At 34.0% G+C, this 13,536-nt stretch overlaps 2 protein-coding genes across 3 annotated transcripts; one reads left to right on the top strand and one right to left on the bottom strand.

Moving 5' to 3' along the window:
* Positions 1–1,873: 1,873 nt before the first annotated feature.
* LOC104906685 (stem-specific protein TSJT1) lies at positions 1,874–7,020 on the top strand. The gene is made up of 4 exons (XM_010695471.4): positions 1,874–2,195; positions 4,621–4,861; positions 4,950–5,070; positions 6,605–7,020. The coding sequence occupies exons 1-4, from the start codon at positions 1,996–1,998 to the stop codon at positions 6,793–6,795; spliced, it is 753 nt and encodes a 250-aa protein (XP_010693773.2). The 5' UTR covers positions 1,874–1,995; the 3' UTR covers positions 6,796–7,020.
* A 1,039-nt stretch (positions 7,021–8,059) lies between these two features.
* On the bottom strand, positions 8,060–12,146 carry LOC104906684 (meiotic recombination protein DMC1 homolog). 2 transcript variants are annotated; one of them, XM_010695470.4, is made up of 15 exons: positions 11,757–12,146; positions 11,561–11,646; positions 10,920–11,011; positions 10,759–10,830; positions 10,634–10,672; positions 10,451–10,508; positions 10,320–10,365; positions 9,918–9,963; positions 9,562–9,623; positions 9,410–9,476; positions 9,238–9,330; positions 9,081–9,149; positions 8,842–8,920; positions 8,538–8,704; positions 8,060–8,439 (listed from the first exon to the last, which is right to left on the bottom strand). In XM_010695470.4, the coding sequence occupies exons 1-15, from the start codon at positions 11,777–11,779 to the stop codon at positions 8,395–8,397; spliced, it is 1,044 nt and encodes a 347-aa protein (XP_010693772.1). In that variant the 5' UTR covers positions 11,780–12,146; the 3' UTR covers positions 8,060–8,394. The 2 variants fall into 2 exon arrangements, with proteins under 2 accessions (XP_010693772.1, XP_048496627.1); XM_048640670.2 differs by having other exon boundaries at positions 11,769–12,146.
* Positions 12,147–13,536: the final 1,390 nt, after the last annotated feature.

Genomic DNA, 13,536 nt, shown 5'->3' with positions numbered 1-13,536 from the left:
AGTTCCTTACCAACGCATCATTCTCGTTGCTTTTTTACACCTTGGATTGCATGTTATAGTTGTAGCACTTCCACAATGTAATGAAGATATACCTAATGTTATAAAAATGTAGGGACATATAAAATAATGGGATCTGTAAAAATTACTTTCAACCAATTGACAAAAAAATTTACAATGAATATTAATAGTGATATACAATTACCATAATTTCTTGTGACAATTAATCCACAATAAATAAGACAACTGATTGAATCTTTAAGGTTGTCCAATGCATTCGGACCAAATATAAAATGGCTTGAGATTGTTAACATAACTACCATGCAATTAATTCATAGTACATGGAAATCATTATTTTACATTAAAAAAAAAAGAATAGATCCAAAAGACATATTGTGATAAGTAAAAAAAATTTACCTTCTATCAATTAGTACAATATTTTGTAGGTATGTCACTCCATCTTCGGCCAAGGTGATAGAATTCGCATATACAACAATACCAATTATACCTAGCATTAATAAAAATTAGGCTAAGTAATTATATTAATGCATTTAAAGTAGAATAATGATACCACTGATATTGTAATAGTTACTTACTTATAAGCATGTCTTCAACATCTGTAAGGTTGTTAATTTTGCAAAGGCTAATGACTCTTTTGGATGTAGGGAGTCTTTGATTGTTTGCTTTCATTTTTGAACTATAAAATAATTAGGATTTTATGTCTGGCACTCTCCTTAAAAAAATAAGGTGATAGATATGGACTATGTAGTGGTGATGATCAAGTAATTTTAATGGGTAGATTAAATTATAAATTTACCGAATTTAGGGGATTTATATGATGTATGCATTAAAAAAATAGCATTTAAAAAATATCTAGATTAAAGCGGCAATTAAAAATAGCATTAAAAATTTACCAAACTTGGCAATGATCATGGAACTAAGTAGACATGATTTGGTGAGATTTGCATGGCAATTATATGGTGAGTCCAATGCCCATAGAAACCATTTGCCACTTGTCCAAGAAATACGTTATGTTGACGTGGCATAAAATTCATTTGCACTTGACATGTGGACGGAAGAGATGTGGACATGACACGTAGGCAAAATTTTCTAGGTTTATATATATATATATATATACATATATATATATATATATACATATATATATATATATATACATATATATATATATATATATATATACATATATATATATATATATATATATACATATATATATATACATATATATATATATATATATATATACATATATATATATATATATATATATATATATTAAAAGGCGTACGTGACAATGTATTCATGCCACGTTGCACCTCTGTTGCTCAACTAGAATTGTCCAATGTGTACATAAGTCATATCAATTAACAAAAATAGAATTAGCTTGCAACAAGATTTGAACCTCTGACATTTTGCTATTATACATGAATTAATTACCATCTCAACCAAATTTTAATCATGTTTTAAATGTCCACATTATTATATTTGTACCTTTTAAATGTTGAGTTTTACTTAATATATTTTAATGGAATGGAAAAAAAATCCATATCAAGTTCGGAAACACAATACCAACCCGGGGTAATGCCCGGATCCAAATACTAGTTCACTATTTAATTCAACAGTATATTATTTCCCACTTTTAAAAGATTATGGATTATGGATTACAGATTACGAAAATATAGTGTGAATAGGAAAAAACAGGACGACATTTAGCAACCGAGAAAAATAAATAGCAATATCTACCTCGTGGCCTTATCCATTTCAACCCTAAAATCTCGCAAATTGGTACAAGAATCAAGGGCAACACCGGAAATCGAGCTCCTACCATCATAAATAGGCATCACCTGAAAATCCATAAGCTTCCAAAGTTCCAATAGTCCCCAAAGTTGACCAATTTTGATCGTTTCTTGTTTTCGTTCTCTCTTCAGACATCTTTTTCTTCGTTTCACCTCTGGACAATATTCAGAAAAAAATATGTTGGCAATTTTTGACAAATCTGTGGCACAATGTCCTGAAGGCTTGCAGAGTCCTAACCCAGAATCTGTTTTTGCGTTGAAAGATGGAATTCTGGCTCAACATTTCTCCTCTATTCATCCTAATGCTGTCACCATTAATCTTGGTCAACCTGGATTCATTGCTTATTCTAGCGAGAAACAAAACCCACTTCTTCCAAGGTCATAATAATAATCTCCCAAAACTATAGGTTATGCGATTTCAATTTTTGGCTTTTCGGTTTTTGGTTTTTCCTATATTTAGTTTTCTTCTTGTTTTTAGATTGTTTTCATTTGTATCTTTCCCTTTTGTTATTCTCTATGGTATGGATTTTGGTGTTTGTTTTGTGATTGATCCCATGTTTTATTTTCTTGGGTAATTGGTTTTTAAATTTGCTACTCATAACTATGCAAAGATGTTTAGTTTTAGATGATGATTATGAATTTAGTTCTTTTGGTTTACTGTTTCTTTTAAGGGACTTTTGATGTACTGTTACTTACGATCTAGAGATGTTAATCTTTTTGATGATTAAATATTTAATTGCCATTTTTTGTTTATTGTTTATAGTGAAAAGAGGTTTCTCTATAGATGTTTATAAAGAAGCTAATCGGATTTTGATGCAAAGAAAGTAACAAACAACTTAAGTGCTGTTCATCGAGTACCAACTAGTAACCTAAGAACTTCATTTTGCGTTATTATAAATAATTTTATTACACTTACGATAGCCGCGTTTTTCGTTTTTATCTGGACTAGGAATTGGCAAGTTATGGTTCTTTGGAGGAAAATATACTCAGCAGATCTTGATTTTGAACTGAATATGTACCGGGGCTTCGCTCAAGTTCTTTTAGGAACTGGAATTTCCAATTTTCAATAAAATGGCTGTATTTGCATCTTGGGGAAAATAAGGGGAATGTTTGGGAATTTAATTGTTTTGGTGAGGTTTTGTATTGTAAAGAAAGGAAATGGAACAACTAGAACTTTAGAGAATCCTAATCCGGAAATTCAAGGATAAAATGTTTATATTGATAACTTTATAGGTAATATGTCTCACTTTGATCTATGAGTGTGCTGTTGATTCTCATGTCTTTTCATGATAAATGTTCATGTATTCCCTTTTTTCCTTTGCTCTGTGTTAAAGATTTGACAGTCGTGTGGATTTCTTGTTCCTTCTATAAGATTGTGATTAGTGTAACAAGCTGATTTGGGTATTGGAAGACACCAGTTGGTTTAGCAATAGCATTGATAATAGGTATTGTCTGTTTTGTTGGATCATTATATGTACACTCTTCACAGATGATCACTTTTAAGTAACTTCAACCAGCCATATGAGGACAAAATCTGGAGTTGACGTAGTATTATCTATAAGACTCCAAACAAACTTGATCATTTATGAGTTTCTAATACTTGTCGAGGCTGGTTATGGACTTATGGCTCTAGCGGCCCGTTTGGTAGTTGGTCATAAATGGTGGTAATGGGAATGAATTTGTGTGTAAATTTGTGAAAAATATGATTGTCCATTCCCATGGTAATGCTAATTTATCCTAAAGTGTCCATTTTCGTTCTTGAATTTTCATTTCCATCCAATACCACCTTGTAGGTGGTAATGAGTATTGAGTGATCATGAAAATTGCTTCCCCTTAGAGACAAAAACACAACTTTAGGGGTAAGATTGCTTCCCCTTGGAGACAAAAACACAACTTTAGGGGTAAGATTGCTTCCCCATGGAGAAAAAATGCCTCCCCATGGAGATTTTAAGGGTGCTTCCCTGGTAAAATTACACTTAAAATTCATTCCCATTACCGCAATTTATTAACGACTACCAAACGGGGCCTGGTTGTATGAACAAATTTGTTACCTATGGGAATGAGGTACTCAAGTACATTTGGTGGGCCCTGTATCTTTATTAGTATTCTCAAGGGATATGATCTTTCGAATTTTCCTGTAGTTCGTTCCTTAATCTTATTATTTGTTTGGTTTAATATTTTTGAGTTCCAAGAAACGGGATTAAGTTCCTAGTCCCTTTCTTCTTGTTTGGTTCAACCCCTCGTTACATTAACGTTACTTGGTGGTAAATTGGTAATGGACTCCCCTAGTTTATTACCTTCCCTTTTCCCCCCTCAAGTAGCAAAATCTAATTCTTGGTGGTAATGGCTACCGTTCTCTTTCTAGTCCATGGCTTGAACCAAACACCCAACAAAGGCAACAATTTATGTTACCACTCCTTTCCTCTTTTCTTTTTATTCCATTCCTTTTCTATTTCATGGTTTGAACCAAACAAGTACTTAGTTCTATTATGGTGGAAACCATATACTATTAATAGAACTTTTTCTTTTGCTAATTTTTAGATATATGAGGTTCATCTTCAATTACCAAATATCTGTCAATCTAGCTATCTTTCTTGTTTTAGAATGAAATATGCACATAGCTGTTACTGGCTTGGTGATTTGATTTGTGTTAATTTTATATATTTGTATTCAATAAAATTTGTCAGCTATAATATCATTTTCCCCGCTTTTATTCTGGAGCAGCTAAATTCAATGATCAGCATCCTGCTGTTGTGCTGTCTTTTTTGGGCTCATAAGCTGATCTAAAATTTTTCTGTACTAGACTGTTTGCAGTTGTGGACGACATATTCTGCTTGTTCCAGGGCCATATTGAAAACTTTGCTACTCTTAAGCAGCAGTATGGATTGAGCAAATCAGGAAATGAAGTCAACATTATCATTGAAGCTTATAGATCTCTGAGGGATAGAGGTCCTTACCCTATAGAGCAGATCATAAGAGATCTCCATGGGAAATTTGCTTTCATCCTGTATGATTGCGCTTCAAAGAACTCGTTTGTTGCTGCTGTAAGTGTATTTCTACAGCCTGAATAGCCCCGATTGTGTTACTGCCTACTTTCTGTAAGTGTCATTGTGGTTATCTGATCTTATGTAGGATCCTGATGGGAGTGTTCCCTTCTTCTGGGGAGCTGATTCTGATGGCCATCTTGTTGTATCAGATGATATGGAGACTATTAAGAAGGGATGTGGCAAATCATTTGCCCCGTTTCCAAAAGGTGCACTCAAATGACCGTCTGCCTTTATTTCCCTGATCTTAGTGCTGTATAATAGCATCAAATAGCTTAGCCGAATAGCGTAGGAGGTATTTTTCAGTAAGTGGTGTGTTTAAATGGGAATCCGATTGGCTAAACTTGAAAAATATGTCTCGATTTTAAATAAGCAAGAACATAACACCACATTGCTGCTACAACTTGAGACCTAAACATATTTGATTTATGTTAGCAATGTTATATGTTGGTTTTTAAGTTCCCACTTATTATGTTTTCTAAATCTTTTTACTTTGAATGTTTAACAAACAAATGTTGGACCTTGATCACCAAATGAGAAAATGATTTATGAATTTGAACTACAATGGACAAGCACAAACAAAACACCATTTGACCCATAAATCACGATTTTTTTAGTAGTCAAAGATTTCCGTCCTACGAGAATCGAGTTTGGTAGCCTAATGGTTTTGAAATTTGATTATCTTAAACAGGAAATGATTTATCGAATTTTAACTATAATATACCCAAATTAAGTACTACTATAGTATTTGAAGTCACTTTAGTAGATAAAATAGCCAAGCTTCTGGGGATTAGGGCTCACCTTAAGAACAGTTTAGTGAAGTTTGAAGTAATTTCTTCTTATTGTAAGTGTTACATCTTGAAAGTGGATTAACGTAAAATAGTTTGAGACCTCCGAGCTTTCTTTCAATGTACATCCACCATGCCTAAATCAATTAATTTGTACTTTCTTAGTCACTAAATCAAGTATAGATCCTTCAAGAATTATCTTGCATTGTTCCATCTTTTTAGAAGAATTAAGGAATATTCATGGTTTGATTTCTTAGATTTTAAACCTAAGCATCTCATGTGAAAGGCCAGCCTAGAACAATAAACTGATCCAGAATATATGATATGAACCTAACAATAACACAAGCATGAAGAGTAATATATAGCAATCAAATCTAAGGTAACTTTATCCAAAAAAAAAAATAAAAATAAAAAAAATCTAAGGTAACTAACACAGATTAACAAGAATGATTATTGTTTTACTAAATACTATTGAGATTCTGCAAGGATTACTGACTGATGATATAGGTAAGTTAAAGCATAACATATAAATAAAGATTTTTATGGAGGGAAGTTGATATAACAGAGGATAAGAATTATATAAATTATAATGCAATCTCCTTCAATTTGTACTGATATTCAAAGTCTGGATTTAGGCTCTGTTATCAATATATGAGAAGTCCCAAGTCAGAACTTGTTATGGTTTCTTATGGAGAACTGGTGTGTGAGTTACACACCTTTAGAAAAACACTACAGGTTTCTGGAGTTTTTGGTAGACAGTTTTTGCATTTCAGATTCCGAAGTGTTTTGTTAATGCTGAAAAAACGCCAGTGATTTGTGCTTTTAAAAGATACGAGATGGCCTTAACAAGTCTTCAGATATAGAGGGTTTTCATTTCTGCCACTTGTTTTACATTGCTAAATTTTTAATCGTAAGTAAACTTGCTGAACCTTTCTTCTCTCTTGTTTATTGCCAGGTTGCTTCTTTACAAGCTCTGGAGGTCTGAGGAGTTATGAACATCCACGTAACGAGTTGAAACCAGTGCCTAGAGTTGACAGTTCAGGTGAAGTCTGTGGTGCAAACTTTAAAGTTGATGCAGAAGCTAAGAAGGAACCACTTGGTATGCCAAGGGTTGGAAGCGCTGCAAACTGGTCTTCAAACTATTAATAGATTGGTTGCTCTGTTGGGTCTGGGTTTGATATGTGACGATGTCTTTGTATACCACCACCTTTCTTTCAGTGTGGATGACTCAATGTCAAGGGGTTTGAAACCCATTTGTAACGCCAGCTAGGGGTACTTGCTTTTTTCTGCTATACCAAACTGAAACTCCTTACATAAACATACTTTCTCCGCTTCAAAATAGTTGTGACATTTGCCTCTTTACGTTTGCTATGATGATTTTTTAAATGTTAAAATCTCTGATTGTGTACAAGTAAAAATTATAAAACGTTGATATTTGAAATCCTAATATTAAGATAAATTAAAGTGGATTAACTCCACATATTTAACATAGCGACTTTTTTTGTTCCTATAGTAACTTCTAAAAAAAATAATGTCATTATAGATTTATTATCTACCATGGTCACTTTTTCTTACATTAGTTTATTATAGATTTATTGTGTTATTTTTTTTTCACATAGTCAAACTTTACAATCTATACCATATACCTCGACAAATTTTTTTATTCACCATATACTTCGATGTTTTCAAAATTCATCGTATACCCTCCATTTCTTAATAATTCACCATATAATTTTAATGATTAACGATTGTCAACTTTTTTGATAATTAACCCTTAATTCTGTTACCAAATCCTAATTAATCCCTATTTGAGTAAACACCATAAAATGACCTCTTTTAGCTTTTCCTCCATAACTCTTTTTCCTCTTTTTTGGAATCAAGGGTTAATGATAAAAAAATTGATAATCGTTAATCATTAAAGGAACATGGCGCATTATCAAGAAATTGAGGGGTATATAGTGAATTTTGAAAACATCAAGGGTATATGGTGAATTAATTTTTTTGTCGAGAATGTATGGTGAAAATTCCGCGTTATATATATATATATATATACATATTTAATTTTTTTTAAAGAGTAACCCTTTTCTTCATAAATTACACTAGTTTAGCATTGGATCCACACTAGTTTAGTTTGGACAAGGTCCATATAAGTTTTTTATGCAACTATTTTGAAACGTAGCAAGTATATGAGGAAATAATTGTTACAGTTGCTTACCCTAAAGCATGTTGGATCTACACCATGCTTGTGCATGGTTGATTTGCTTATCATCCATCTCTGTTGAGTTTATAATAACCTGTTTTTTAAAGATGCCCGGGAACAACTCCTAGGTCAATTAAGGATAAACAAGCCCAGCGCAGCTGAATCATCAATCATGTCATTTAGGTGATTGATTCCACTTACATCGGTGTATGTAATATGAATACCAACATCACAGAAAGGGTTTTCTCTACTGAACTAGCAAACGGAAGCAAGTAATCCCTGCCCCCCTTTCCTTTAACAAGAAGAATTGCTGTTGGTGATATGCTTTACCCTTCGCTGAATATGCAAAGATCAGTAAATTCAGTATTTCAGTATCCCCACTGAATATTACATATTTGTTTCAGTTACTCATTACAAAAAGCAGTGTTTATGTGAAAATTATTCAGAACTTCAATAACAGAGCTAAATAAACTAGTGGTTGAAACTAGGCTACTTTTACTTCATCATTCTGGTATCAGATGGTCTACTTTTTTTTCCAGCTTAATTCAGTCCTTTGCATCTGCAATTCCACCTGGTGTTATCTGAAATACGTGTTGGCGTCAAGGAAAAAACATGCCGAAATTACTATGATACATGAGCTTTGGTCTCAATCGGCATTAGTAATCAAGCAATGACAGTAAAAGGATATAGCTTCAGCCTCTGGCAGATTTGGAGCATCGAACACCTTGCAGATACGTTGTTCACCTTTTCCCTTCCTGAACATCAACCTTATTGTTGATGCATGGGCAAGTACGTGACCACCTGCTGGTTTCTTTGGGTCCGTAACAAAAACTCCTCCAGCTGGATCAGCAATAACTGCAGTAACATTCAATTTGCTGGATATAGTTAAATGACTTATTCTACTTATTATCCAAAATAATACCTATCTATGACACTCCAAGTCAGGGAACCAAGAGAATTTCGGTAGACAGTTTACACAAGATGAGTACTACCTTGATTAGTGAGATAGACAGCAACATTGTACTCCTCAGCAATCTTTATCAAACGAGACAGCATCTGGGCTAATTTTTGCTGCAAATGCAAGTCAGTTGTAGTCATGGTACAAAATTAACTGAAAAAAAATGGAGAAATCAACGCATCATGAAGATCCCCCCCCATATGGAAATGAAATATAAACATTTTCTCTAGAGTTCATCTGTATCTTAGGCAGATGTGTTTGTTGAAAAATTACCTGTCGCTCTGCTAGCTCTCCCCTTCCAGAGAAATCCACTCGAAACAGAGCTATTACAGAATCTACAATCTAGAAAGTTGAAAACAAATTGTTGTCAGCCAACATAATATTTAGGCAGGATTTTTCCTGATGTTAATGAGAAGTTGTGATCACTTACCAATAGTCGAAAGGGTTCCTCAGCCATTTTTGCTGCCAGACCAAGGAGGAGGTTGTACTGATGCTCATATGTATATGCACGTGCATATATAATCTATAATATTTAGCCACGAAATCAAGTCATCATACGCTTTATTAATGAATATAAACCGATAAAAGTAGTCGCCTTTTACATTGTCTAGGACTGCAGCAGCATCCATCCCAAACCTTTCAGCAATTGGCACAATACGATCAGGTCGGCTATAGTGTAGTCAGTGAAGGAAAGATTTCTTTTGCAGACATTAATTTTTGATTCAAACTAAATGGCAATGACAAGAAAGGATACAAAGTTCCTTCAGTGTCGATGTAGGCAACCTTCCCATTTCCTCCTCTCATGTTAATCGGAAGCTGCAATTAGGCAATGCAAATTAAATTAACTAATTTTGGCCAGCAGCCAGCTTTAGTTGAGATATCTGTCAATTGTCATAACCCTCATGAACTTTGCACTATATGTTTTGATCAAACACATGCATCGGCAATTTAGCCTTCACTTGATCAACAGATTATGTGAGAGTTGAGACCATATGGTCTAGGCCAGTGGATCGTTTGCTAATTATTAAGCTGATTATACTACTCCAGTTCTATTCTACCTGCAAACTTCAGCAATGTAGAAAGGTTCTTTTAGCAAATTGGAAAGCTTACCTGCGTTGATACGCATAGAGTATGTGCTAGCTGGGTTTTTCCAGAGCTGAGAAAAATCATCATCAGGCACGAGGTCAGAAGAATGAATAGATCGACCAACAGAAATGAATGTTTAAGCTAGATATATAATCAGCCAAAAGCCCAGGACAATGCAGCCAGCAAACCATTTCCGGTTCAAAACTAAGCAAAACGCGCAGTAAAAAAGTCATCAGCATAACAAGGTCCAAGCAAAAGTCACTGCCTCTTGCACAGAAACCACACAATTCATACTATTACTACGGGAGCTACTTAAAACATAAACTCTAGTCTCTAAGAAGTGAGAACAAGAAAAGAACAAATAAATAAGAAAGAAAAGAAGCAGAAATGAAGAAAGAGAATTAAGATACAGTTAAGGTTCCTCACCGAAATTCTCCAAATGTTTCAGTAATTGATGATGTTTCTATTCCACCTTTTCAATATTCAAGCAAAATTAACAAGTCAAAATGGTAATTGCGTAATAGTACTTGTTTGAAAAAGAAGATGAAGAAATTTACCCCCTAGTAGCTCATCTAATGCCTGGCTTCCAGTGGTAATGCGAACCACGGACTTCCTCTATTGCAAATGACAGTTTACATAGAATTAGTAGTCAAACCCCTAAACTTATGTTTCTACTTGCTGCAAAAGATTAAAGTAACTCTAGTTTTGAAATTCAATATCAAAAGAGAACACGATCTTACTTTGAGCAGAGCATCACTTCCAGTAATGTAGCCAAAATTCTGGAAAAATTAGAGCACAACTCAGCGTAATTATTCGATTATTTTCAGAACTGCATAGCTGAGAAGTTAGATGACAGAGAGCTTACCACAATTTTTTCAGCAGCTTCACATATCTTATCAACTTTGGCCTCACTCAATCCTTTAATTCCAGTCAAACTCTTCATGAAAAAGATCAATGTTAAACTAATAAAAAAAGTTACAATGAAACTTACCAAAATTCAAATTCGAAGTCAAAATTGCTAGATACCTTCTTTGTCTGCATCATCAAGCCATTACATGTATAAATTCCAGCATCTTGAAGCTTTCTAACATCTCCGGCATTGATGCCATGAGCGATCACTAATGATAAATAATTTTTGAAACAAACAGCGAAATATTTAAAGTTAAACAAAAGAGCGAGATTCAGCTTCATTTCGGCTTTATGGATTCAGAGCAATATTCCGGATCTCTACGAATTATGAATCTACAAAACTTTTATGAGAATCAATAGAGGAAATTCTATAAGAATTAAGTTACTAAATATGCTTTAATTTCAAACCAAATACAGAGTATTAATTCAGCTTTCTAGAATCAAGCGATTCGAAGTTTAACTCTAAGTTCGTACGAGTTCTGGTATTGAATTTAACGCGAAACAGAACGCGAGCAACTTAACAGACGTAGGCACAGAGTTTTACAGTAGTTAGAATAATCAGAGGAAATTGTATAAGGATTAAGTTACTCAACATGACGAATTTTTCAAACGAAAAATAGACAGAAACAGATTATTAATTCAGTTTTCAAAATTCTGCGATTAATGTTAAGCTCTAAAGGCGTTTGAATTCTGGATTTAGAGTTTGACGCGAAACAAAGTGCGAGAAATTTGATAGAGGAACAGAGAGAGAAATTTACATTTATCGATTGCTTCAATCAAGTCCTCCTCATCTTCGATTTCTTCTCTTTGAATGAGTTGCAACTGCTGACTCTGTTCTTCAGATCTGCGTGGAAGAGACAAAAACTCGTAAACATTTGATGTACATTCTCTAAATTCTCCAAATGAAGGCAGTAATTTCAATATTTAGTTGTGAAATTATGCATAGAGACGTACTTGAGTGCATACATTTCCGGCATTGTAGAAAGAGAAAGAGCTTCGTCGACTTTAGGAAGAAGAAGAAGAAAGAATCGTGGTTTTTGTGAGAGAGAAAAGCTCGATTATGTGAGTTTGAAATCTCTCAGAGAGAAAGAGCAATTGTGAATTGTGATACCGAGTAATTCGACCTAAGGTCTGAAGTTATATAGCTGATAGAATTTAGGCGCGGAACGACAATTTGTTCGTCCGCAGTTCAAACCATTGTTCTCTTTTTCTTTTTCTATACTTATATTTTTTTATTGATATGGCAAATTAGCAATCGTAGTTTTACATTTCAATATCTCATACTCTTTCGAAAATCCGTTATTTTCCTTAAAGACTAAAAAATTTTCTTTCGACACTTGCATAGTAAATCACTTAATTTAATTTTATAATAAGACATATATTATTTAAGAGAAAGTATTGGGTCAGACCGTCTGACCCAATATTGTCGTCAGACGGGCTGAGCCCAGTACTATAATATACAGCAACGACGGCGGTCGAAGGATTCTCCACCATTCCCACATAAAACCCACCACCACCACCACAACCACCACCACCACATTACAAAGCCTCATCCATCTCCACCGCCACCACCTCAGTTCTCGATGCGACACTACAGGAGAACTTCTCCTCGACAAGGTACTATTCGACGGAGGAGAAATTCTCCGTGTAGCGAGGAGTCACTCGAGGCTGCAATGATTGGTCTATCATTACTGCCATCTTCTAATGATGGAAGAAATGAGGATAGGAAAATTGTTGCTAGGAAAAATGGTAACCACAACAACAATGGGAATAATAATAATGCTGCTAATGGGAATTGTTCGAGTTCGGGTTCCAGTTCAAGTGCAAGTGCTAAACAACAACAAACGACAACGAAGGAGAAGCCATGGAGAGGGTAACACAAAAATTCTGATCCCAGGTTTCTGATAAAAGAAGATGCAATTGTAGAAGCTAATGATAATGAGCTAACGGGGCCTGTGCGGAAGAGTATTTATAAGGAATGAAGAAGAAGGAGAAAGTGAGAGAAAGTAGAGGTTAATTTTCTTTTCAGTTGGACTTTATTTTCTTTCAGTTGGACTTTGTTTCTTTCAGTTGGACTTTGTTTTCTTTCAGTTGGACTTTGTGTTCTTTCAGTTGGACTTTGTTTTCTTTCAGTTGGACTTTGTTTTCTTTCAGTTGGACTAACTGAAAAAACAAAATGAAGACTACCTGAAGAAAAATGAAGACTACCTGAAAAAGAATAAAGACCAACTGAAACCCAAGTAAGTCTAACTGAAGCACAAAAACCAACTGAAAAAAAAGAAGACTAACTGAAAAAAAAGAAGACTAATTGAAACAAAATGAAGACTACCTGAAAAAAAATGAAGACTACCTGAAAAAGAATAAAGACCAACTGAAACCCAAGTAAGTCTAACTGAAGCACAAAAACCAACTGAAAAACAAAGAAGACTAACTGAAAACAAAATGAAGACTACCTGAAAAAAATGAAGACTACCGGAAAAAAAATGAAGACTACCTGAAAAAAATTGGAACCACCTGAAAGTCGTCCGACCAAGATTATGGTCGGACGAGTCCGACACAATACGTTCTCTTTATTTAATCAATGAATTTCACTATATTTCTGCTAAATAAAAATATTCTTTTAGAAAAACTATTTGAGCAATTATTTTTACCTATTGTTTGAGATTATTAGATATAATAAAATAATTTTGCTTTTTATATACTTTCGCACGCATCATGTACATATACGACTAAT

This window comes from Beta vulgaris, chromosome 3, assembly GCF_026745355.1.
Source record: "Beta vulgaris subsp. vulgaris cultivar EL10 chromosome 3, EL10.2, whole genome shotgun sequence".
Lineage (NCBI taxonomy): Eukaryota > Viridiplantae > Streptophyta > Magnoliopsida > Caryophyllales > Amaranthaceae > Beta > Beta vulgaris.
The sequence above is the reverse complement of the archived record's forward strand: the minus strand, read 5'-3'. Positions and strand labels throughout refer to the sequence as shown.